The sequence below is a fragment of the Gymnogyps californianus genome, chromosome 3, assembly GCF_018139145.2.
Source record: "Gymnogyps californianus isolate 813 chromosome 3, ASM1813914v2, whole genome shotgun sequence".
In the NCBI taxonomy this organism is placed as follows: Eukaryota; Metazoa; Chordata; class Aves; order Accipitriformes; family Cathartidae; genus Gymnogyps; species Gymnogyps californianus.
The window spans coordinates 48,451,155-48,476,557 of record NC_059473.1 but is presented as its reverse complement, the minus strand read 5'-3'; the positions used below and the strand labels follow the sequence as shown (position 1 = coordinate 48,476,557).

The 25,403-nt window shown below is 44.5% G+C and overlaps 1 protein-coding gene across 1 annotated transcript in view; it reads right to left on the bottom strand.

Annotated features, from left to right (window-relative positions):
- Positions 1-7,970: 7,970 nt before the first annotated feature.
- DACT2 (dishevelled binding antagonist of beta catenin 2) overlaps positions 7,971-25,403 on the bottom strand; it is a 32,947-nt gene continuing 15,514 nt past the window's right edge. The window contains 6 exon segments of the mRNA XM_050893229.1: positions 7,971-10,564; positions 13,802-14,089; positions 15,506-15,638; positions 21,605-22,129; positions 22,131-22,331; positions 22,519-22,615. Coding sequence (XP_050749186.1) covers positions 8,766-10,564; positions 13,802-14,089; positions 15,506-15,638; positions 21,605-22,129; positions 22,131-22,331; positions 22,519-22,615 — 3,043 coding nt within the window. The 3' untranslated portion in view covers positions 7,971-8,765.

Below are 25,403 nucleotides of genomic sequence, written 5' to 3'. Positions count from 1 at the left end.
GTATAGAGAAAAGTTTGTATGAAAATAGCCATATTTTGTTTCTATTCATTCTCATGGCTGCCTGTGGAGCTTTCAGCACATACCAACTGCACAGGGCTTGATATTCCTCTGATTTGTAAAGGTGAAAATCATGTATACTTGCGCCAAGGAGCTGAACTGATGTGGTGAGCGAGGACACTGAGGGGCGGTGTGTTGAGTGGGGTCATTCACCCCTGGATAACGTGGGCCCAACGTGCGACCCAACATGCATAGTGTCTGCTTTGCACGAAGTGCCTGGTTGCACCTGAAAAAAAGACAGTGGAGGGTTTGTTTGTTACCTTTTTGGTTTTGATTTCTAGCCCAGGCTGCATCCTTCTCTGCAGTATCTTCCCTTGCTATCTAGGGCAGTTAACCCCCAGTGTCCCCGAATTACATACCCCAGAGACGTACGAATGAACATGAGCCATGAGAGTACATTTCCGCAGGCTGCTGATGGAGAGATGGCCAAGAATTTTCCTGATAAAAGTTCTCTGCATGCTCTGAGGTTGATCTTTATAACTTGACGAGGCTTCTGAGAAAAAGAGGAATTCCTCTGGAGGAAGGTTCCTGGCTGCACACACAGGACACGGTACCCGGGGAAGTGACGGAGGCTGGGTGGAGAGGACGGGATGCAGGAGCAGCCCGGCGGGAAGGTGACCTACAGGCAGCTGGCACCGCAGGCTGGGCTTGGGAGGGCGCCTTCGGCTGCGGATGATGCAAACACATTTGGGATACTTGGTTTCTAACCCTGGCGCATTTCCATGGCACACACGCCTCCCTGACTACCACACTGATGTTACTTAAAGTGGGAGGCTGCTGTGATTATATACTAACCACGGTGCTAGAAAATTATTAATCCTCCTATAATAACAGAGCTTTAAAGTGTCCCTTTTTATCACTCTCCCTGCCTATCTTGCAGCCTGTTTCAGTCCTCTGTACTTATTTAACACCATCTGTGGAGAGCTTTTCCCCTTGATTTGCAGAAACTTATAATCAGACTGTGAAATTGTTTTTTTCTCATCTCAGCTCTCCTGGAATTCTTCCTATTTCTGGCTTTATAGATTCCTTGTTCTGAAGCCCTCTTCATCTCGGGCACCTAGGAGACAATATGTGTTTTTTCAGCCTTTTTTGATTTGTGAGCTCCTAAAAATTTGGAATGAAAGTTCATACTGTGGTACAGTGTAGTTAAGCCTGCTGGCATTAGGCTTACTATTCATTGTTACCTTTCTCTGACCTCCTAGAAGCAGCCTGTGCTCTATAAATACTGGTTATAAAGCTGTGGTTGTAGGCATACAGGTATTATATCAATTCCAGTGCCCCAGTGACAACAAAGGAGACCCAGGATACAAGCATAATCAAAACCATAGAATCTAAATGTAGCATGAAGAGCTAGAAAAGCCATTCTACAATCATACTCATTTTATTAGAGGTATGTTGTATGTGTGCAACATATGCCTACTTTTTTGGGGAGAGGGAGGAAAAGGGGCAGAATTTTCTAACAGATAGTTATGAGTACACTTCAGATGATTCAGAATTCAGGTGCAAATCAGGTAAGCACATATGAAGCTTCCCTGAACATCTTGGTTTAACAAAATACATCATGGAATTATTTTCAAGAAATTCAGCCCACTCCAAAGTCAGATTTGATAGAACCCTCCTCAAACTTGTTAGCTTCAGTAGGTGTGATTAAAACAAAAAAGAGAAATGTTCACAGTACTAATTTTAATCCGCAGCATCTCATTCTCAGTACCTCTCCAGTATTGAGACCTATTTTCTTTGGAAAATAAAGTCAGAGTCAGTGACAAGATACACTGTAGTCCAAAACCCTTTCTGCTTTGCTTCCAAAGCAATGTCTGTGGACATAATGACATCCACCCATCCACTGAACTGCCTCTTCCCAAATATCTGTATATACATCTAATGCTATGAAGATGTATGGCAAATTTCCATTCCAAGAAAGAACTTCATAAGCCTCAGTCCTCACGGAATATAGAGAGTTCTATGCCAAGGTGAAATTCTCAGCAATCAGAGGCCACAGTGTAGCTGATAAGCACCCTGTTCTTCCACTAATGCCACAGTGAAATAGCAGTAGTGGGGAGATGAGATATTGATTTGGTTACGCACAGAAGGATGGCGAGCAACACAGTTAGTGAGCCCGCTTAGTATGTAATCAGGAAAATCTCCTTCCCTTTGCAAATAATTTCTGTTCATGTAGCCCTTTGCCATAAATTGCATCTGAGATAAGGAATCTGTTTAATTCCAATGATCTCAGCATAGGAGACTTTGGGTATGCCCTAGATGTAACTTCTTCCACTTCCTTGCCATTGAATAGGTTAAAAAATGGTTTCTTCATTGCAAGTTTAAGATACAATCAATTTTCATCCTGACTGCAACTATCTCTGCTCTTGCTCTTTTGCATGTCCAAGTGCATCACGGAAGGTTCAAGCCAGATGACCCTCCTAATGAAGAGCATGAAAATGAACTTCTGCTTCTCTTCTTTTGATTTTATTCCTTAGGGAATGTTAGGTAGAAAATGGAAAAAAAAATGCATAAAAAGCCATACTACTGGCATTTTCTGCCAAATTCTGTATACCCAGACAGTGGTCAAACTCAAAGACTGTTTTCATAACTGAACTTCTTGGCTTTCATTAGTGAATGAGCTAATAATCTTAGAAGATTTAAGATTTTATTTGTGTTTTAGCATTGCAGTTATCCAGACAAAGTCTTGAACTTTTGTATGTTAAATAGTAAAGCTCTTGTTGATGCTACAACTTGTTGTGCGGGTGAAAGTTTCATTTCTGGATTCCTGCTGAAGGATACTTCCTTTGTCTCAAGAGTCAATGTATCCATATCATTCCATCTTGGAAATTGCAGAAGAGTTTGGTAGAGTCTTAAACATAATAACGAATTGAGTGAATTAGAACCTTTAGCTTTTTAGACTCACTTTTGGGGCACTAGGAATGGAGAGAAAATATTGCATGTAAATGTAGGAGTGAAGGTTTGCAGTTATGCGTATTTCTCAGAGCAACTTGTTAGCCTGACGTGTCTATCCTGGATGCTGAAGACTAGGCAGCCAGAGTGATTTGACAGAGCTTTTGAGCACATCCAGCTGGTCAAGTCTCCTGCTGAAACTGAGATTCTTCGTTTGGGTCTTGTAAGTCTGCAATTTGGGTTCAACATTGCCTGGTCAGCACTGCCTGGTCAAGTTGATCTGTGAGCTTTCTCCTCTCTTGGTTTGTAGCTTTACAGGATCACCAAACGGCTGATACTCTTTCAATTTGTGTTTTGAAAACCAGAATAAGCATGAAATGCCATCACTGTGCACAGGCCTAACGATCTCCTCTGCCCTGCCACTAACACAGATGTGACAGGGCAGCAGGATTCTCCCCAGGCAAACCAGCCATAAACACAGTTATTTCCACAGCCTGCAGCCCAATCAAGAATGAAAGCGAGGCCTGAAGTCCTCCTTATTTTCCATCTGTCATGCCAATCATCCCACTTGCTGACATCTATAGAACAGCATGAGGGGGATAAATGAATCTGTGGGGTAGCTCCAGTGACTTCCCAGGAATTATGTCACAGGTCAATTTGATGCACTGCATCCCTAGTTACAAATGCTGAGCCAGGAAAAGAAAGGAAAAACACTGGTATGCTTGAAAAAAAATCAGTATTAGTTAACAATAGTCTCCAGGCTTCACTGTAATGATAACACATGGAATTAATAGAATTGATGGTGGCTGGACTTCTGCTCATTTCAGCTGTTATTCTGCTGACATTCTGCATTGCAGTATAATTAGACATACTGCGATGGTTTTAAACCTGAGAAGTACAAACATCAAAAAACAGCCCTTAGCTGAGCATTTTCCTGTTGCTCACTCTTCACCTGTAGCTAAAGTATCACAGTAGCTGTCTGTACAGAGCAGCAGCTAATGGTGGAATCCCAGGTCTCCTTCACATCCATATAAGATATGGGAGACTCTACCTAAATGCTGTATTGGTGTCATTGTATGTTTGTATTCCTCACAGGCAAGTTTCAGACATAGGACTCCTTGTTTTCCAGATTAACATATGTTCTTTCCTTTACATGATCATTCAAGCTGCTCATCTCAGGGCAGCTTCCTGGGGAGCATGTGCAGCAAGGAGGGCTGAGTTCATGGTTAGTGAGCAATAGGTATTACAGCTCTCTACAGGAGCCAAAGGGTTTGCTGTGGTGTGGAGGGCAGAGAGGCTGCTGTGGTTAAAAGCCGAGCTACTCTCTTCCACTGAGCACAGCTGGGGTGATCCCTTCAGCCTCAGGATGGTTGAGGAGGGCTCAAAAAGGGCTTGAAAATTAAAGCTGCTGCTATTGCTTCAGAGTAGCCATTGGGCAGTCCTTCCCCGGCATGCTGTTATCTTGTTCCCTGTCAGAGACAGTGGTCGCCGATGCCTGGTTTTGCTGCACGCTTCCTTTGAGCAATCTTTGCCTAACCGGAGATTTTGCACTTGGTAATCTGGAAGGACTCTGGGCTGGGGAGCTCCCTGACGTTGTAGCTCAAGAGCGATCGGCCTGTGGCTTTGGGTGCAGGTGGCCTGTGACTATTTCAAGTGCAGCATCCAAATCCCAGCACTGCCACATGAGCAGCGGTAGGGCTGGCTTAGAGTCCTAGCAGCGATAAAGAAGCTAGCAAAGGCTGCTGGGGCTGGAACTGCCAGAACCCTCCGGTGGCACGCTCAGCCTGCCTTCTCCCGCAGGCAGCGACTCGCTTCCCAAAGAGCAGCCCCTGCCGCCTGCCTTTCAGCTGCTCCTGGAGCACCTCTCGCCTTCAGCTCTCACCCCTTCAGAGCTTCGGACCAGGATGGGTAAGCAAACGCAAAATGGACTCCAGCACAGCCTTAAAATGTCCACTGGACTCAAGTTCACCAGCATGAGAATCATCCGTAACTGGTTTTGAAATTTACCACATGGTAACTGCCTTTCTTTCGACCAGTGCCCTGCCTGGCCAGAAGTCACTTCAAACAAAGGTCTGGTCTGAAGGATGGTGCCTCCAACAAAACATCAGTTCTCTGACTCTATCCCATGGTTTGGGTACTGGATGTGGACTTGAAAATCTAAGCCTGTGTCAAGGCCAGGAAGGCTGGTAATTATCCAGTTCCAAAATTATTAGAGCAATAAAAGGATTAATGAAGTTTTTAAAATAATAATTCTGATCTATTCCACAAATTGCTCTTAAAGCTTCCTTAATTCCCTTTCTGCTCTCTCTTTTTTCCCTTTCTTTTCTTTCCTTTGTGGTTTAGGAGCAATTTGCTCAAACACCAAAGCGTAAATGTCTGCCTTTGACAGAAGGAAACTGCTGATCTGGTGCATAGATTTCAGCAGTGGATGATTTTGATTCACTAGAGCTTGGAGCGATGATGACAGATGTTAGCTCCTGCAACAGAGACACAGCATAAAGCTGTTCTGAAACAGCCGTCAGATCTATACACATGCTAATCAAGTCACAGTGAAAGTGCTAAACTTCTCACTCCTAAAGTGTATCAGGTTTGGTGCTAGACTTCTAATTGAATTACCGACTGACATTTTTTGCATTCTTTTAGGCCTTTATAGTATGAAACGCTGCAAGGTAAAAAAACTTTGTGGATCCCTTCTGGAGGGGAAAATAGACAGACAATACAAAATATTTCTATTTTGTATTGCCATGACCACGAGTAAAGCTGGGCATCCCTTATTCTCACTATGAGGCTTCATATGGAGCTGAAAGCTGTTTTTATGATGTTTAGTATATACATATAAAAGAATAGTGCATCAGAGTATTTACTGATATTTGCTGATTTTAAATATGTTTCAGATCTGTTTTCTTAGGAGGCAGGTATTCCTGGGTGCTGTCAGCAGAGCTAGCCCATAGTCTCTGATGGACAGAGCACCGACAGGCGTCACACTCGTACCCAGTTGTTATCAAAATTCTCAGTGTACATGCCAACAAAACATGCTAAGTTTTACCAGCGTACGGAACTACAATCATATTTTTGGTGTCAGTATAGCCGGACTATCAGCCACCCGAGTCACCCGCCCTGCTTTGCACTGTCCTACTTCTTCCCTCCAGAGCTCCGGTCCCAATGCAGTTTCTGCTCCAGCAGAGGAAAGCAGTGTTTCCAAAGGGAGAAGGTCCAATGTCCTGGACTAAGGAGGGGTGGCACCACCTGTTCCGCCCTCCCCAGAAAGTCACAGCTCAGTAGCATCACTGCACATGGCAATACCTCAACACTTAACAGCAGGTTCTCTGCATTGCTGGGGTTCTCCAGCACACAGGTTCCCTCTGCATCAAGTGTGGGCACATAATCCTATTTCTGTCAAATTAGGCAAGGCATAGGATGATGATGTTTGTGCCAGCCTTATGCTTTTATGTTGGCTTTACATTGGCTCTGGGAGGAGAGACGTTATCTGACCTGGCAGAAAGCGTGAGCTGTAGAGGCAGTAATACCTCATCTGGCATAAAACCTGTCAGTACAAAATTAAGTCATCATTTTTCTTTATTTGAATTGGCAGTGTGAGTTCATTCTGGATCAGCACTTTCATCATGTGTCTGGCAACATTTCTGACGGAGTATTAACAGCCCTAAAGCGGGATTTACTGAGTTGTGGGACCACAAACTTATTGTTTCAGCTTACTCTGATAAAAAGGCAGGGAGCTACTGGGTGGTGGTTTTTACCAAGTTTCAGAATGCTCCTACCCAGAGCAGTTTTCTACTTAGGAACAATTTCCTCCCCCACGAAAAAACCACCCTCAAAATTCCTATCTAACCAATAAACCCCACCCCAATACAGAAAATCCATGGATTAAAGGTTCATATGTAACTTTTGACACACTCCCCAAAACGAAACCTTTTGTGTAAATGGGAAAAAGAATCCTTTTGTGGTGTAGAAAGTCAACAAAGCATAAATCACTATTTTGTTTGTTCTGTTGCTAGACATGCTGAACAAGAAACCACCACCAGACCTGTGAAATTCTCCCATTAATCCTACCAGAGTGATTACATCCAATACTTGTGGGACCATGAAAAAATGTTTAAACATATTCCACTGGCTAAAACGTAATATTTTCCTAGTTGCAGTAAGGATGGTGTTATGCACTAGCTCAAATACTTGAATTAAATGACTTTACGTAACTTTTACTTTTCTCTTTTTCCAAAAATGATTTGCAAATAGAGTGGTTTAAAAACAACGCAGCTTCCAAAGAATAGAAGGCATTGGCTAAAAGTTTAGTCTTTCAATACTTCTGTTTGCTAATGAATGCTTGGAGTAAACAAGCACTCTTTTACCCACAGTTTCTGCAGAGCACTTGCCTTTTGTTTCAGACCCAGTACACTCGGCTGAATGAGGTAATGCCTACGTCTCCTAGGCCAGGAATGTATTCAGATTGGTCACTGAAACAGGGTAGGAGGATAATATCTGCTCTTTGGTAAACACAGGGTGAACTTCAGCTCAGCTTCCAGATTGCTGTGCTCAGAAGAAAGAATTAGGACTGCTTGCCTGAACACAAAAAAACCACTTCATCAGTTTAGCAACCGATTCAAAGCTTCACATAGGTGCCCTCAAATGCATTCAAAACACATTATGTATACATAAATATATGTATTAAAGTGTCTTGTGACCAAATTGCATCAATTTAAGTGAGTCAGTTAAAACACTACTCTGTCCTCAATACAAATACTGGTTTTAAATTCACTCATTTAGAAGCAGGTGCTGAAGCAGGTTTCCTGAGGTAGAGGCTGAAAGGACCCTGGTTCTGACTGAGCTATAGCAACCCTCTGCAAGATCTGCACAGCGATCATGAAAACGCAGATCTGTTTCACCAAGGAAAGCTCTTCTGCATTCCTGACGCGACGTCAGGGTTCAGAATAATTTTCTTTAGACATCAAAGTCAGACAAGTACAATTTTCAGAAGTACATTAAATAGTATTTATTGAGTTTGCAATTTCAGGGGCAAAGCTATAATCTCAGCCCCAGCTATTCACACACTGTGGCACTGAGCCCTTATGTTCTTTCACCCATTCAACAAATGAACAATAACATGGAACATCATAAAGAGGGAGTTTGAAAAAACCCCCCTATACTCTCAGTTTTGAAAACAGGAAACAAACTGAAGTCTTGTTCTCATTCACAAATACATTTGCCTTCTTGATTAAACATAGTATGTTTTTACGGAAGAACAGACTTGTCCTCCTGACGTTTGGGAGAAGGTATGGGATGGCTGATCTGACAGAAAGTAAAACTATGGAGAGCACTGAGAGCTTTTCCATACGAGCACAGTGACAGCTGGATGGTTAATGCAGACTTCAGACTGCAAAGAGTTCCTCACAAGAGGGAAGGATGCTACCAAATATCCAGTTGGGACGAGTCCTTCTTCTTGGGAAGCCTTTGTGTCTGGGACTGATTCTGTGGGTGCATATGGTCAACAAACCATCAAGAGCCTGCCTGTAAAATCTTATGGCAGAGGTTGTTTTCATTTTCACCATGGTAACCCTTCTGCGTAGTAAAAAAAGGCATCACACAATATACACAGATCCATATTTACAGAATAAATGGCAAAAGAGGAAATTAGATACAGTGACATTTATGTCCAGGCATTAACAAACAAGATCCCTTGTGTTGATTCGGGGGTTATTCACAGTTCGTTTAAGCAAGTCCTTTTCTCTGCACATGGGTTCTCTTGTTTCGCAAATGAGAGCCAGCAGGATGTCTCACTGTAAGAAACAGATACTTGCTCTCCCTTAAACCATGGTCATGACCTTCAGAGAGGCAGGTTGGAATCTCCTAATCTTCTTCTTTAGTGCCTTTGAAGCTTTAATGCGACAGATTTTGGGTATTGGGGGAAGAGGCTTGGAAGAGGCCTGGACAGTTCCCGATTGTCTGACCGAACCTTCAGGCCAAATCAGCTCACTTTCATCCCCCTCATCATAGTCAAGGGCAAGGCTGCTACTGTTACTGCTGCCATCCGAATCGCTTTCACTGGACTCACTGTCCCCAAAACGGTTAGTCGTGAAATCGCTGACCTCCCCTTCGCTGGTCTCTGCGATAGTGGAGTGAAAGAGGGAAGCGCACTCTGCAGAGTACTCAGAGTGGTCTGACTCGCTTTTGGCATAAGCTCCGTGGCGCTGACTCTTGGAGCGAGCCCTCATACTGACAGTGCGCAGGACACCAGCTCTCCTTGCTGGCTGCCTTGGCGCTCCCAGGCCAAAGCTACTAGAGAGGCTGGCCAGGTGGGCCTTGGCAGAGATCTCCACCGTGGACTGCCACTTGCGCTGCTTCTTCTTGTTGGCTGTGTCTACGCAAGCTGCTTCGAGGGAACACAGTGCATTGGCAGAGGCTCTGTAGAGCTCTGGCCTGGATGGCACAGTGGGGAGCTTGACCTGCACAGGGAACAGGCTAGACTCCGAGCACGACCTGCCGGTCACGTCACCAGAATACGAAGGTCTCCGCAGGAGGCTCTTCGCTCCTTGTGGTCTTTGGGGCTGATTCCACTCAGCAGGCAGCCTGGCAGCCCCATGGGACCCTCTCGCCTTCTCCATGCAAAAGGCTTGCTTCCCAGGCCGCAGTACCTTTTCACTGTTCCTCCTCTTTATCTTCACTGCCTTCGTTTTGGAGCTGGCAAACTTGACCCGGACTTGGTGGGATTCTGCAGGGACGAACTGAGCATGAACGAACTCACTCCGTGCCACTCGCTCATGACCGCTGGCGTTAGCCAATTTGGCATTGCCACACCTTTTGAGGGGCAGCTTTCTGGGTGGGATGGCTTTAGCATTCCAGGTGCCCGGGCTGGAGTCCTCTTGGCACAGCTGCGAGCAGGATGAACTGTGCTCCACACTGCTCTCCATTGCTTCTGCCAGAGGAGAGCCCCTTGCTGCTGACTTGGCAGGATAACAACTATTCACAGCTGATGGCTCTGTGTCAGACCGAGTGGATGGCTGTTCTTCATTCACACAGCGCATGGTCTCCTGCTGCTTGGCACATTCCCCCTCCAGCACCTCTCTCTGCAGCTTCCCTTCAGCTTTGTCACTTTCCAGAGAACTCGCTTGTTTTTCCAGCTGGCTACTGCTGCTGTTAATTTTCACTCCACCAGCACTGGGGGTTATAATGAGTCTCTGGTGCATTGTAGCTGGCTGGGTCTTTGTTGAAACCCACTCACTGGCATCAGCCCGATTGTTCCCTTTGCATCTTGTCAGCTGCAGTAATTTATTGATGTAACCCCCTGGCTTGGCCTCAGTAGTTGGCCTAGTCCTAATCAAGCTGGGACCTGTTGCACTAGGCATGGGTTTGCTGGGAGGAGCCTGGAGGTCTGCTTCTGGGGATGTCCCCACCAGGGAGAAAAGGGGACTTTGTAAAGCCACTGCATGAAGGGGGCTTGGGTAAAGATACACATCAATGCCATTCTTGGAGACCAAGTCATTCTGGAATTTGGGGTCCACGCTGAACAAGTGCATGTCTCCGGCATGGGACACAGGCAACATGCATTTGGGATCTGTCTCTTTCTGAAATCTAGTGTCTGCTGGAACGAGTCTTTCCAAGTCACCTACACAGTGGATGAAAATAAATAACCTAATTAAATCACAGACAATTACATTCAAACTGGCTTATGCTAAAAGTGCTATTTCAGAGAGATGTGCTAGCTTTTACTAAAACCAGCAGCATGAATGAAGAAAATAGTTTCAGTCCTCCAAGATCACTGAATTACTTCAAAGCTTTTATTCACCTGAGCATAATGGAGATTAGAATGCCTTTTAACACCAATAACAAAACTCATGCCTTTGCAGGAAATTTAAACTGTGCTACTTGGATGAAAGTAAAACTGTGCATATATAAAAATGTTCTAGAATGTCACAGACTAACAGGAACCCAACCAACTAAACAAAAATAAGGGATTATTTTTATTTCTTAGGAGAGACAAAAAGCGAATCCAACAACCAGAAAGCCTGAAGCTGAATGTCATGTAAAATTATCCAATACAACAGATATAGTTTTTGAACACTTTCCCCCCAGGATAGGATAAAGACTTCCTCTGGATATATAACTCAGAAATTCCTGAAATTTCCAGCATGCAGAGTCAATGGTATATTTTTTTGAAGTGGTTAAATTTGAATTCCAGCTTTTCCTCCAACCCTTTTATATCATGTGTCTTGGAAAAATCTATAGTATTCAACCATCTGCTTTAAGAGGACTTAAGCAGACACTAGGTTATAGTGTTTCTTAACCTCTTAAATGCTGGAAGCTGTAGTTGTTTATGCTTTTGCATTTTGCTTTAGTAAGGCATTAGTAAACAGAAGCACTCAATGCACACGGGAGAGCCATTAAGACTCACGTGTCCCATAGGCCAGAGAGTGATGTGATTCTACTTTTCCTTAACCCCAAATCCAATGAAACGTCCTAACGTCTCATTTAATTTGATAATGTTACCAGTCTCATGCCTTTCTCAAGTAAGTAACTTCTTAGAGTATTTAATTCCAGAGAGAAATATTCAGAGGTTTTATTAAAAGGCAGAAAATCAGGAATGCCATAATTCTATGTATGGGTTTTTTAAAAGTCAGCCTTAAGGACACAGAAGAATGGACTAAAGAACCTTTACTTTGACAGAGAAAAAAATCTAAGGGTAACTATTCAGGCAGATGGGAGGCTCAGTCCCTGAAGATGGCATTTATGGCCGCCAATTCAGATCTCTTAAATTTCGGAGTACTGTCAAGGTTGCTGTAAGTTACGCTTGACGGCTGCACCTTCCTCTCAGGAGCATCTCCTGTGCGCTGAGAGGACAGGCTGTGTTCTTGTGTGAAGCAAGGCTGTTCCATCCAGACAAGTCATCCGATAGAGTGCTGCGGTGCTGTGTTACCTCTGGTACGAAGAGTACTGGAACCATCTGCAGTTAGCTTGGATTTCTCTGTACAACAGTGCAGACTTCAGTGCCAAACAAATCCTCAGCTAACTGATTTCCTGGCTGCTTCATGCTACCAGGAAACCCAACCATCAAATCCAACCACGTATTTCACTTACAGTGACTATTTCTGTCCTGTGACAGGAAGCTTTTGAAAGACTTCAAAATTTGGCATTGTCTGCAGTGTCCTACCTAAGGCACTTACAGACCTGCTATAGCAAAGGTTAGGATGATGATTTCTCAAACAACATATTTTCATAGTGAAAATTCTTTAGGAAATTGTTGTCAGTGTGTAGTGGTGCTCTCTCGTGCAAACAAACCAGGAAGGTGTCAAAAGAATGCTGTGCTTGTGGTGTCTCAGCAAGCTTTCTGCTTGCCACTGAAAGAAAAGGCAATTGGTTTGTACCTGCAGTTACCTGTGGGGACAAGCTAAGGAGAGGAAAAGAGACATTTCTTCCCCTCTCCAAATGATGCTTTTCTGAAATAACATCTTGCCTCACTTCCTGCAATGTGGTCAACTTTGTGAGAATTGTTTTTTCAAGACTACACCCACTACTACCCCACTACTTCTGTTTCTCACACTGAAGGAAGTACGAGGTTGTAGCCAGGAAGAAGGGAGGTGGTGGTGGAAAAAGGAAGGAGGGCTGAAGGAGGTCTGTAGCCTCACTCCTGCACTCCTACTTAACATCAGCTATCCCTTTTTCTGCTAGTCTATCTCCATATCCAAAAAACCATAAAGCTCCGGGGGTCTTGGCAAAATGCTGCAAGGCAGGAAAGTTTCTGATAGAGCAAGAAGTCTGTAATCTGAACATGGAAGCCACGGATCACTAAGCTCAGCTCCACTGCCAGCCTCTGAGAAGCCTTGAGAAGACTTTGCTTTTATGCTATGATTTCCCACCATCACTTCAGATGCGTCTGCACAGATAGGTACAGAACAGGTGGTCTTTGCGTCTGCTCCAAGCAAGCCAGAGGTGAGCTAGCTCAGGTCAAGAAACTGCAGGAATGACTCCAGAGTGACACGGTACTTCAAATGATGTTCCCTATGGCTTCCCTGTTTCTATAATGGAACTGTCACACATCTGGCTGGGTCACCATATGAACTGCATTAACACAAGGTTGCTCTGAGGCCATGGAAAGACCCAAAATAAGAAGTGATACGATGTCACTTCACAGATGGGTAAACAAGAGATTTGGAATATTAATGGACTTGTCCATTTTGTCTAAAGGTATGATGCATATTCATCGTTGATCCACTATTAGGCTCATGACTGGTTCCTAGATAGTCAATTAACCTTTGGTGTCTGTTATCCCTAACAGTAGATAATAAATTATGAAAAAGAGTATCGTTTGAGTCCACATTAATTTGAATAAATAGAGCAAGGTATATGTAAGTATTATCATACTCATTTTACAACAGATTGAGAAAACAGGCACTAAGTCTGGAAATGTCTCTTTCTCCTTAGATTTCTGTAAAATCTTTCTCAGTAAAATGCATCACCTCTAATTTTGAATTCATCTTATATTTTTCATACATCCCTGCACCTTCACACAAGGTATTTCAAATACTGCAATTTTTTTCATTTCACAAGCAGGTAAATCAAAAAAAGTATCTCAACATTCATTACAATTTTATCTCATGCACTTAAATATTTTTCCAATTCTAAATGCATACGTCCTTGTATTTGTTATTGTTTAAAAGTATCTGAGTATGGAGACAAGTGAAAGTTGGACAGCAAACAGTTTGGCTCTATGGTTTTGATTAATTCTCACTTTGTGTATTGAAAATGAGTGCTATATATTGATTACACATTGGTATATTAGGTCCTAAAAGTAATAACCAGGATTCTGCCCTTCTCTTGATGAGTATCCAGTTCTGTAGTCGATTACCTGTGGAAACTGGCCTCGGTCGGGACCTGGCAGGAGTCCCAGAAATGTCTGTGCCAGCTGTAATTCGACATCCATCACTGACATAGGTTCCCTGCTGTTGGAAGCTGGTGGTGTGCACAGTAGTTTCATCTGCAGACTTGGGTCGGTAATCAAACACACTGAGCCTTGCTTTAGGGTGTTGAGAGCTGGGCAAGAGACTGGTGTGGGAGGAGGAGATGGACTCACTGTACACAGAGGTACAAGAATTGGAGAGTGAGCAAGAACCACCATCGCTCAGGTCATAGAAGCCTGCAGAGTTAAAATAAATAGGTAGATAATTCTTAGTTACAGCAACTAAACATGCTCTGTAGAAGAAAAATGCAGAGAATAAAATAAATCTTCATTTGCTACGTGCCACAGGCCTAAATTTACGATCATTTATTTGGGTAACTTTAGCAGAGGTATACTCTAATTCAACCACCTTTTACTGGGCTTCTGCATATTTACTTGGGCCCTGAGCCAGCTTGGCACACACATGCATGCTTAGTTCTGAGAGTGGGATGGGGTGAAGTGAAGCACCATCACGCCCAGTTCTTCACTGGAGAACGTCTTCGGGGACTATTATGCAACTGGTGTAAAACAGGGCTGTCTTAACGCTGTTGTAACTTGTGCTAGATGCATACAAGCACAGCTTGGATGGGAAAGTAGAGTAAAACTAGCCGGTGATCAGAGCTGCCAAGTCTATGATAGCTGGAAGGTCTAAGGGCAGAGAATGGAGGCTATCTTCTCTCTCTGTGTCTTGCGATCATTGCCAATTAATTATGGAAGTATTAAAAAAAGCTCTGTATAAATTCAAGATAGGAATTTTTATTATTCCTTTCTATATAAAGCAAACAGAAAAGGAAGCTGTTTTCTTTTGAACTGTGTGTATGTGCCTGAGTGCATAACTCCTGAACTTAAACACTCAACAGAAACTTGCACTTTTTATACCCACTCTAAGTACCAGGCTGCAAATCCATATGCTGTAAATAAAAAAATTATTTCCTTGTCTCACTGAAGACTTAAGGCTTTTCAAAATTCTGTTTAATAATAGACATTCCTAGCTATAAAAGTCTGCAGTACAGCTCTCTGTGAATCAGACCAGAAACCTGAAACTCAATCTCTTTTTCTGTCCATGAAAGCTTTAGTCAGCAAACTGTTGGGGTGGTTTTTCTCAGTGTCTTTTAATAGAGCTGTGTCATTTTTATATAAATGATCAAACATTCATTTGGCCAGAGCACTGCAGTGGTAGTGATCTTCAAAGCCTTAGTGAGGTTCAGGACCCTTCTTGGATTCAAGCAGAGCATTGACATGGATGTTGGTCTCCTTCACTTCTAGCAAGTCCTCTAGCCACTTCGCCGATGGTCATTCTGCACTGGACAAGGTAATTAATTAATAAATACGTCTCCTCCTCCTTCCATTTGTGGCTAAAATGCCCATTTTAAAATAAAAAAAAATCCAGAAAAAGTACTGTTTGAGTGAATAAGTATTTTCCAACTAAATCAGCTTTGCAGGAAGATTCCCACCAGCTCTGTCAGTGTGCTCTGTGCCAAATGACTACTCTCCACCTCAGCCATGGGGCACTGTTTCTGACCAAACAACACAGAAGAGTTTTGCTTAGCAGCTGACACCCTCCAGTTCTCCTAGCACCACACCCCTGGGAATAAATGACCAAGTGCACATTACCTGAGCTGGGCCGGCTGTCGCTATCCAAGTATTCACTGGAGGTCTTACTGACATCCAATTTCAGCTCACTTATTCGCTGGTCTAGCTGATCCAGGTGGCTTTTCAAGCCGACATCCTGTCTCCTCAAACGAGACTAATTCACAAGTCGAGGGAAGGAGGAGGAAATGAAGAATAATCACAGTTAGAATCTCAGTGGCAATGCATGAATTCAGGCCATCTGTGCTGGACAAATTCTGCTCTCATGAAGTGTTTTGCTTAGCTAGGGACTGCTGCAATTGGCTCTCTGTAACGAGACCAACATAATGGACAAGTACAAAATATTCTGTTTTTCAGTATATATTGTCTTCTGCCCAGCTGAACATGTTCTCAAAACTTTTCATACTGAATATACTTATTTTAACCTTTGGGGTTTTTGTTACACCTTTGGCAGGAACTGTATCTCTAAAGAGGATGGCAATCTTTTAACTAATTAACATATTATTATATGCACTGCATTTTGCCATACACTGCCTCTGAGCAGAGGATGAGATAAAAGTTATGGATTGTCTGCATGAACTCTAAGATGCTGCCTGATGAAAGGAAACTGCTGTATGTAAAGGTATCTTATTGCCATACAAAGTAAAGGCAGCGTACTCATTTCTGCAAAACCCTTGGCTTTGATGACATGTCTTTATAGTTGAAAGGGTACACTCCACGAATTGTGACATCTATTTTGCTGAAAGTTTTCCTTGCATGTCTCGTGGCTGTATTTCCACATATTTTATGCAAGGAGAAGGTGGCATTTGAATACTGCTGTGAAACCGACTGTATTTAAAACAAATGGTGTCTCAAGCTTGTGAATAACCCTTCAGAAGCCAGCAACAAGGTCCTTTGCCTACTGCAGTCACTGACCAGGCTGATCTGAGGTAACGGCTCCCGCAGTTGCTCCCCTGGTATTTATGCTGTCAGCTTGGCGAGGCAGATGGCCAGGCGTTAGGTACCAGCCAAAGAACCACAGTTGGTTTCTGTCACAAACTTCTCACATGGCACTTGGCAAATTATCTAGGCCCAGTCGCTATTTAGGAAGCTTCTAATTATATCACACCTCACCATCCATCCAACAGTACTTTACAGAAAGGTGGTCTCTTGAAGTTGGTTGTAAAGTTGTGCTCACAGTCCTTGAGGGGCCAGGTTTCCACTTGGTAATGGTGAGAAAAACATGACTAAGATTCTTCTTGATGTGTATGTTTCAGATTTAAAAATACAAGTGGCAGTTCTAGCACCATTTCCAACCTCAAATATGAAAAAAATATAATCTAGGTCCCTTGAACTAATTAAAGTATCTGCAAAATTAAATGACATGCAGAAAATCAAAATCAGTATGTACACATTTTCAACTCCACTTTCCTTGTGTTTGGATTACTCAGCTTTCAATATTTGCATTTTTAGGTTTCTCCATAGCTATAAATACTAAAAGCAAGGAAAGCTAAGATCCTAAGGTAATTGGTAAATGATTAGAAACTGGGATTCAAGGAAAAGAGAAAAAAGATAGATGTCATGAGTGTCACAAGACAACTGTTATGGCTGGTGATGCTGCTGAGAAGAATAAAAACGTATTTCTAGCATGCTTTTATGGAGAACTGGAGGAACATATAAGACACAAGAAATAAAGCCCCTTTTTGTTAGTGTCACACATCTAGAAAGGTTTATGCTCAAAAGGCTCATTACTGCTTCCTAGGAAAACCCGCGGTGATTTTCCCTCTTCCTGCTTCATATAAACAAAAAGGAAGGGAAGAACTGGATAATAAAGGAGATTTTCTATCCCATCTGAATGATGAATGTATTACCTCCTCAGTACTTATTTCCTTTATGGTGAAAAAGCAAAAACATGCCATGCCTCCTTCAATCCCACCTACTCAGGAAATCACAAAGTTTTGTTTTCATGGGTGGAATTAATTGCTTAATGATTAATGTTTTGCCAGCCAATCCCTCAGTCTGTGGTTTCTGATTAATGACAGAGAGGCCACAAGGCTCTCAGGTATTCAAAGATTATTTATTATACCTCCAGGTTCTGTCTGCGCTTTCACAGCATTTTAACCAACACACATGATTTACATCATTGTTTTTAACCCTTTCATGGTGTCTCACACCATTGGGTTTTCAAGTTTTCGGCAGACTTTGTAGCTTTGATATTTCATTTAACTCCTTTTGCACTCAAAGACGAAACGCTGTCCTCAAACCATCTGGATAAGGATGACTTTTCCGGTGTGTTTGCTTGAGGTTGTTATTGCTCTAACAACCACACTAAGCAGCACCCAGAACAATAAACCCTAAACACACTCTTTCTCAATTCACAGCATGAATTTTAGATGAGACAAAACCTTGCAGGTGAAACCATCTGTTTGCTTTGGGCAATGCAGCTGTGAAGACTTCTGTACACCACACAACGCAGGACTAGACTTTCCAAATCAACTTGTACTATCGACGGCCTACAGTTTTGGGGAGCCAAATCTGGGATATTGTCATACCACTCATTTTTCAGAAGGATGAACACTCTCTGAAAAGCAGGTTCCTTTAAGTCGGCGCAAATTGGCACCCCAAATCAAGGCACCAAAACCCACAGGTCATACTTGACTATTCTTCTCAACTATTAATCTCTTCAGTTAAAGGGGGTTTGACATTTATTGGTTGTAGATTAGCACCTTATAATTTTATTAATCCAACTGTATTTTGGAATGGACAAAAGATAGCATTAATCTTATCTAGTTTTGCATATCTAAAATCTATTCACCCTTGGGTCTTTTTGTAACCAATGCTGCAAAACAGCCAGTTTCAGAGGAAAATTAATCTCACCTATCCCAGACCCTTATTCTAGAGTGAGGTGAATTCCTTCTGGAAGCACCTCTTTCTCTCAGTTGACAAAAACTTTAAGTTAGTTTAATATTAAAAAAAATATAAAACCTCTGGTTTAAAGGATGTTTTCTTCTATTTAAAATTATCTAAAGGGGAAAAAAAACCCCTGTGCAAAATGCAGGGTACCAAGTGTTTTTTTTTTCTTCTCTTCAGTATAATGTGTCCCTTCTCACATTTTTATAACATCTTAAGCCACCTGAAAGCTTGCAAAGCAAAATCATTGGATTCAAATAAAATCAACCAATTTTTATCAATATGTACTCTGAGGAAACAGCTGAGAAAATACTGGATGCTGCAGCCTTAGATATCCATCTACTTTGACAGTGAAAATGTCATAGATCTCTTTCTTTGTATTAGCCTGAATTTGCATCTCTTCTTTTTCCTCTATGTCACCATGACATAGTTTGGCCAAGAGACTAGTTTAGCACCTTTGGGATCACTGACAGTAGATGGTATCACTTAACTCTGCTTCTCTTCTGCTACTGAGTTGATTGTGCCTGCACTGCAGTAACTTGCAGCTGCCAGAAGAGCCCCTGGCCACCAAAAAGAGCCACTGGCTGGGGCAAAAAAGGACATGACTGCTAGGGGCAGCAGGAAGCCTGCAGTCTTGCTGCCTACAGCAGACTGCTGGAAAGGTCAGCTGCTGGCTGTCGCTGGTACCTGTTGTTGGGGAAGAGATTGGGATGCTGGAGTGGCATCCACACGTGGTCCCTATGGCATTTGATGGCCCTGCTCCAGCCATTCCCGCTAGTGGCACCTGACTCCTTAAGGGTACTGCCTCTGCTCTTCTGCTTCTCACCTTGCCATTATAAGAGAAGCCTGGCTTGACCCTTTATCTGCCTTGTTTCCATTGCTGAGATGTCTTGAGCCAGCTCCAGCTGATACAGCTTCCCCATTTTATGTTGCAAGGACCAAACTTTTTATGAATTAAACCATGACCACGCTAAAGCCCAGGGCTACAGCTCTACTTGAAACTTGGATCAAGATACACTGCAAGGCAAAGCTACATTTACATTGTTAATGAGTTTCTCAATCTGAAAGCTTATAGAGCAGCGATCACATCGTCCATGGGCCAAGAACAACAACGATGAAGACCTAACACTCCCTGAGCAATGCTGTGCTTTGCATTTCCTGTTGGTTTTAGTTTTAACTTAATTTCCTGTGATCACGAACAGACTTTTGAAGGGTTTTGAGTGCAATACGCTGCTCATCAGTCACTGAGAAACAGTTTTCAGCCTGTGGTCGCCAAGTTCCTAGGATCTGTGGACTCCCTCTAACAGGACTGTGAAAAGCCTGTTTTCAGTGGGGTTTACTTTGCTATTAAGCAGCTTTGAGGTATGCACCTCTACTCAAATATATGTCTGCAATTTGCAGGGGAAAAAACGAATAAAGGTACCAGGTATGCCAGTCTGAAAAGCTTCCAGCAGCCACGGGTCAATCGGAAGAGCTTTGTATCACTACTTTAAGCATTTGCACAACTGCATTTTTGCTGAAGAACCTGCCCCTGGATTTATGTAGTTCTGAGTCATCCCTCTCAAGCTTTATGAACACTTCCCTCCCAGGCACCCCCAGAAGACACATTTCCCATAATTGCACTGGCACCTACTGGCGAAATCCGTCCCTCTCCGGCGATGTGCCAAGTTACTCTCATCCTACCGACTCCTGCATTTCTAAGGGCAGCAATTAAAGGCCATTTTTTTCTTCCATTTTAATGCCTAGATTCTCCCACGTCCTTGGAAAGCCTTGTAAGGTGCCAGTAAAGTCCTGACAAGCTAATCTTCTATTTTCGTATTTTATTTGAAAAATATATACACAAATGAGTAATTAAAGCACAACAGCTGACGTGAAAAAAGAACAGTCACTATGGTCGGAGGTCATTGCGTGCTTCTGTTAACCCAGTGGCCCCAGAGAGGCAATAAATGCCTTCAATTCTTCAGTTAAAAAAAAAGAAATAAAGTAGAGCCATTAGTTAAAACTATCAATGACAGGTAATCAAGTGGTTGGCAGTCCACTTGTTCTGCATTTTTTACTTTAATCAAGATATGCCCGCTGCTGTGTTTTCACATGTGGTGGCTAGGTTTCCCTGAAGGTTAAAGCCAATTTTATTCCGAGATGCTGCCTGATAAAGCTGCCTACGGGGAGTGAATAACCGTGCTGTTTTCACACCTGATTGATAACTGATGGCCAAGCCTTGCACCAGTACAGGGAGGGAAAGGGCTCTGAATTAAATCTGAGTTTACTGAAGTGTGTAATTGCCCATACTAGAGATTAAAGCCCTTTACCCTTTGATTGTTGTCTCACCTATGAAACTCATTTCAGTCGCAATTCAGAATTTTTTTTTCTTTCACAAAAACCCTGTGCAAGCGGCCAGTGTAACACTTAATACAAGGCCTGGCATCCAGTTAGTCTTCCCTTTTGATCACGCAGTCCATTGCAAGAACAAAGTACTCCTGGCCTACGAAACCCTTCCTGGCGGACTGACTCCCACCGGCACGCAACTGCGCAGGCACACATAGGTGTGCACGCATAGGTGTATGCACATAGGTGTATGCGCATAGGTGTATGCACATAGGTGTACGCACACATGCCCACACCAAACCCCTGAGCGCTCAGTCTATTTGTGCGTATCTCACTCTGCGTGTCTTTCGATCTGCTATTCGAAAGGCTACTGCAGTTACGAGCTGAGCGCTCACAAGCGTGACACATGTATTACTGAAGTTAATCATCTCCTACTCCTCGGCTCCGATGAATGAGCAATGCCGGGTAACAACTTCTCCGCAGCGCTCCTCCTGGCACAGAGCCCTCTATCAACACTACGCATTTCGGGTCGATGCATACGCGCTCAGGTGAGCCCCGCCTGAGGAAAAGAAGCGACCGTTATAACGGCTGCGACGGGGACAGGCGCGGTCGCCGCAGCTCGCCCCAGCGACCGCCCGCCGGGCCCCGCCGCTCGCACCTGCCCGCGGGGGTGAACCGCCGCCGGCGGGGCGGGAGGAGCGGCAGGGGGCCGCGGCTGCAGCGCCCTGCTTGCGCTCGGCCCCGAAACGGCGCCGGCGGCTCCCGAAGGGGAGCCGGGTGTCAGGCAGCCCGGTGCGGGGCGGCCCGGCGGCGCTCCCCTCCGCCCGCCTGCCCTCAGCACCGCGGCCCCACAGGGCGGGAAACGGGCCCCGGGGGCAGCGGGGCGTCCCGTCCCGTCCCGTCCCTTACCAGCTGCTCCTTCAGGGCGGTGAGGGTGGCCTCCAGCCGGTGCTCCTTGCTGTGGGCGGACAGGGGCTGCTCTCCTCCGCCCGCCGCCGGCCGCTGCGGCATGGCCAGGGCGGCCCGCACCAGCTCCCGCTGCTTCTCCCGCAGCACCTGGAGCTCCTGGAGGCCGGCCAGGGCCGCCTGCAGCCTCTCGCCCACCCGGCCGCGATCCCAGCCGCCCGCCCGCGGGGCGCCCAGCAGCATCGTCAACGCTGGGTCGCGACACCGGCCATGGCAGTGGGGCGGCGGGGTGGCGGCGGGGCTGCTCCCGCCCCGGGCCGTGCTTGCGGCGAGCGCCGCCCGCTCCGCTCCGCGGCTGGCACCGGAGCGAGTGAAGCGGGGCCGCGGCGGCTCCTGCGGTTTTGGAGGAGAGGTGGGGACGGGGGAGGGAGAGAGGGAGGGAGGGAAGGGAAGAGGGCTGCGGCTCCGGGCAGCGCCGGGGCCACCTCTCGGGGAGGTGGAGAGGAGCGCGGCGAGGAGCCAGTGCCCGTGCGCTCTCTCCGCCCCGCGCGGGGGTGGCTCCTGCCTGCCCCTGCCCCTGCCCTGGGGGCAGCCCTTGCCTCGTCCACCGCCCCGGCGGCGAGGAAGGACGGGGCGCCCGCCCTTCCCCGGCAGAGACAGCGGCCGACGAGCCAGCACGCAGCGCCGGGGCGAGAGTGCCCGTCCCGGCCGGGAGCGAGCTCCGGGGATGCTGCGGAGATAGGACCCGAGCTCGTCGTCGTGCTGCAGCCGCGTGCGGATGAACATGATGCGAGGATGTGGTGGCGGTGAGCGCTCGCAGGTATAACACTTCCCTCACAAAAACGTGGCGCTCGTAACTCCATCCCTTCCCCTCTGTGCTGGTGTTTCCTGTCAGGCATAGCACTGGCTCTCCTCACCTTGCTCTCCAGAAACCAACCCGACTGGGATCTAATCTCAGAAGTTCGCTTTCTTCTACTGGATTGTTGATTGTCACTTTGGAAGCAAGGCAGAGACCTGTTTTTTGAGGTCAAGGTGTGGCTCAGCCCCCCAAAAAGTCATTTGAAGGGCTCAGGATTTGCTTTAAATGGGACCTGAAAACACAGTTGGTCATGGAAATCCAAGACTACGGTGCTGTTGCTACCAAGAAATGCCTGTGTTAAAAGCTGCCAAGACAGGGAGCTGCAGCTTCTTAGGAGGTAGTTGGTTAGCAGGCAGCAAAGCCAGTATGTGTAGTCTGTAGTGATGCAGAGGGGGAGAAGAAGCCCTGATACTAAGAGTCTGGTGAACACAGTGGAGACCATGCTACAGGAGACTAATTTTCTGCTGCCTACACTGAAACAGGAAGCATTTGGGTCCCACATATCCTGAGATCACTGTGTGCCACACTCAAGAGATTGAAATGATTTCAGGAAGAGTGTATGATTCTCCATGAAGCAGTGAACACAACCCCTAAGTCCATGGTTATCTTCTGTTCATCCTGTGGCTTATCTTTAAAAGCTAGCATACTTTAATTTGAATGCCACTTGACTTTGTGCTGGGATACATGAGTTGGGTGAATGGGAACCAGTTGCTCTGTCATCTGTTCTTCAAGTAGCCTTCTTGCAACACCATGTGTGGGTGGCCATTTCCGCCGCTGAGACTGCAGCCAGCCTAGCTTTCCCTGTAGCAGTCCCTAGCTGTAGCAAAGACAGAAGCTCTAGAGTGATGTCAAATCCAGCTCCGGGGGGGGGTGGAGGCAGGCAAATTATTCACGTGTTTGTTCACTGAGTCCTGTGCAACACATTATTTGATAGTCCCAGTAGGACCAAGCCTGGCTTTCACCATGTCACTTTGAACAGTTTTCATGTAGCTTGAAGATTTGAGAACAATATTTACCCTGCAAAGTTGAACTATGTCAGAAGGGGTCCAGAGAGGTCCTATTCTGACAAGTCATGCACAAATATTCACAAATGTCTCCAGCTGCAGATGGAACTGCAGGAACAGGAATGACTGATGGTCACAGCACTACAGTGCTTAGTTAAACTGTGTATGAGGTATGATATGTATGACATCATCTAAGGCATGTTTTGGGTTTTTTATCTTTCTTTTTAATGAATATGCGTCTGCTCTTCTTCCTTCCCCATTCATCTCGCTGAACTTCCCTGTGCAGAGCAATGCCTCAGTGCCAGGATGACTGAACTCTTCGTCTACAAGGTGGAAAGAAAAACTGAGTTCAAAACTGAGATGCTCTTGAAGGTGCTGACAGAAGACAGCATGAAATGCTGTCACCTCTCAGATGGAGCGTGGCAAACAACCATCAGTGTGTAGCGTGTGGCAAGAATCTTGCAAAATGCCACTGCAGGTATGAGGAGCTGAAACGTTCGGGTTTCAGCTTGGCACTTGTTAAAACAGACATACAGCACGGTTCCTTATTTTATTCAATCCATGTTCTAACATGACCAAATACGAGTCACTGACACAAATACCAGTTAGTATATACGTGCTAGGAGAATTAGATAATATAAGGTCATATATCTTTCTTTCTTTTCCTCCTTCCTTTACAAGCAACTGTTATCCCTTGCTCTTTGTTCTTCCTCTTCTTTCATCTTTTTATCTTTTCATACATTAAATCCCAAATGGGCTATATCACAGCAGTATCTTTATTCTAATCAGCTTCCTGATTATCCCCTCTGTTGTACTGATTACTTTCTTCCCCAGAACCCTTGTGATGTCACTTAATCTTTTCAGATAACTCAACAAATAGCTTGTGTTATCTGGTTTCTGAAGGAGAGAGTAAAACGTGTGAATCGCCCCAGATTTAAAACTGTGCGATTATGTGGGGGACTGGTAGAGGTAAAGGTGAAAGCTTCATAGTAGGGACTTATAAAACTTCTGCTATTCTTAATGACTGATAGAGAAGAATGTTCGATATTGATGCTCTGTAAAGTTTCACTAGACTTCAAGAATGACTTAAAAAAAGGGAGCAGTCTATAGGTAACACCCCATTTTGCTGCCTAGCTTTAGTGCACTGAATCCAAATATTGAAATGTGGCTTGCACTTTTCAGAAGCCAAAAGGTTTGACTTTTCACTTATGTTACTTTAATTCCATTAATTTCAAAGACATTATTCTTGATTTATGCAAGAGTCGGCATAAGATTTCTGTTTTCCACCTATGGATCCTGAGGTAAATTAAATTTTACGAAAAAGCTGTAGTGAAGGAATGATATGTTTGCAAAATCAGACACCAAAACAGTAGGAAGTAAAACAATTTGTCTACATAACCTTATTTTAGGTCCTCATTTGTATGATGTGATCGCACAGTGTTGTTCCACAGGTCTATTCCTCAATAAGTGTATAGAATGAAAGACAGGTGATCAGTGGGCAACTACTCAACGTCCTCTGTCCTCATGCTCCAGCCCATGCCTTATTTACTGCAGATCATTTAAGCTGTGACTGCCAATAGAATTTCCTTTTGCTTTTTAAAAATATACTTAGCATTCTAGCTTTTAAGTGCCTTATGGTATGAATGAATAATGTCTTTACAACATCCCAAAAGGTATAAAGCTGTTTTTGTTTTCTCGGAGGGGACCTGAGGCACAGAGTTTCATTTCAGAGATGCTCGCTCATTTTAGGTGCCCATTGGAGATGCCTTTGGCCTGATTTTTCAGTGTACTTAGTATTATACAGTTAATATATATCTATTTGATTGTTCCAAGCAGAGTTCCCTTTGACTTCAGTTGCAGTTCTGAGCACTCAGCACTTTAGTAAATTGAATACTGGGCATTTTAATTTGAATCCCTCGAAAAATGAGGAACACAATTA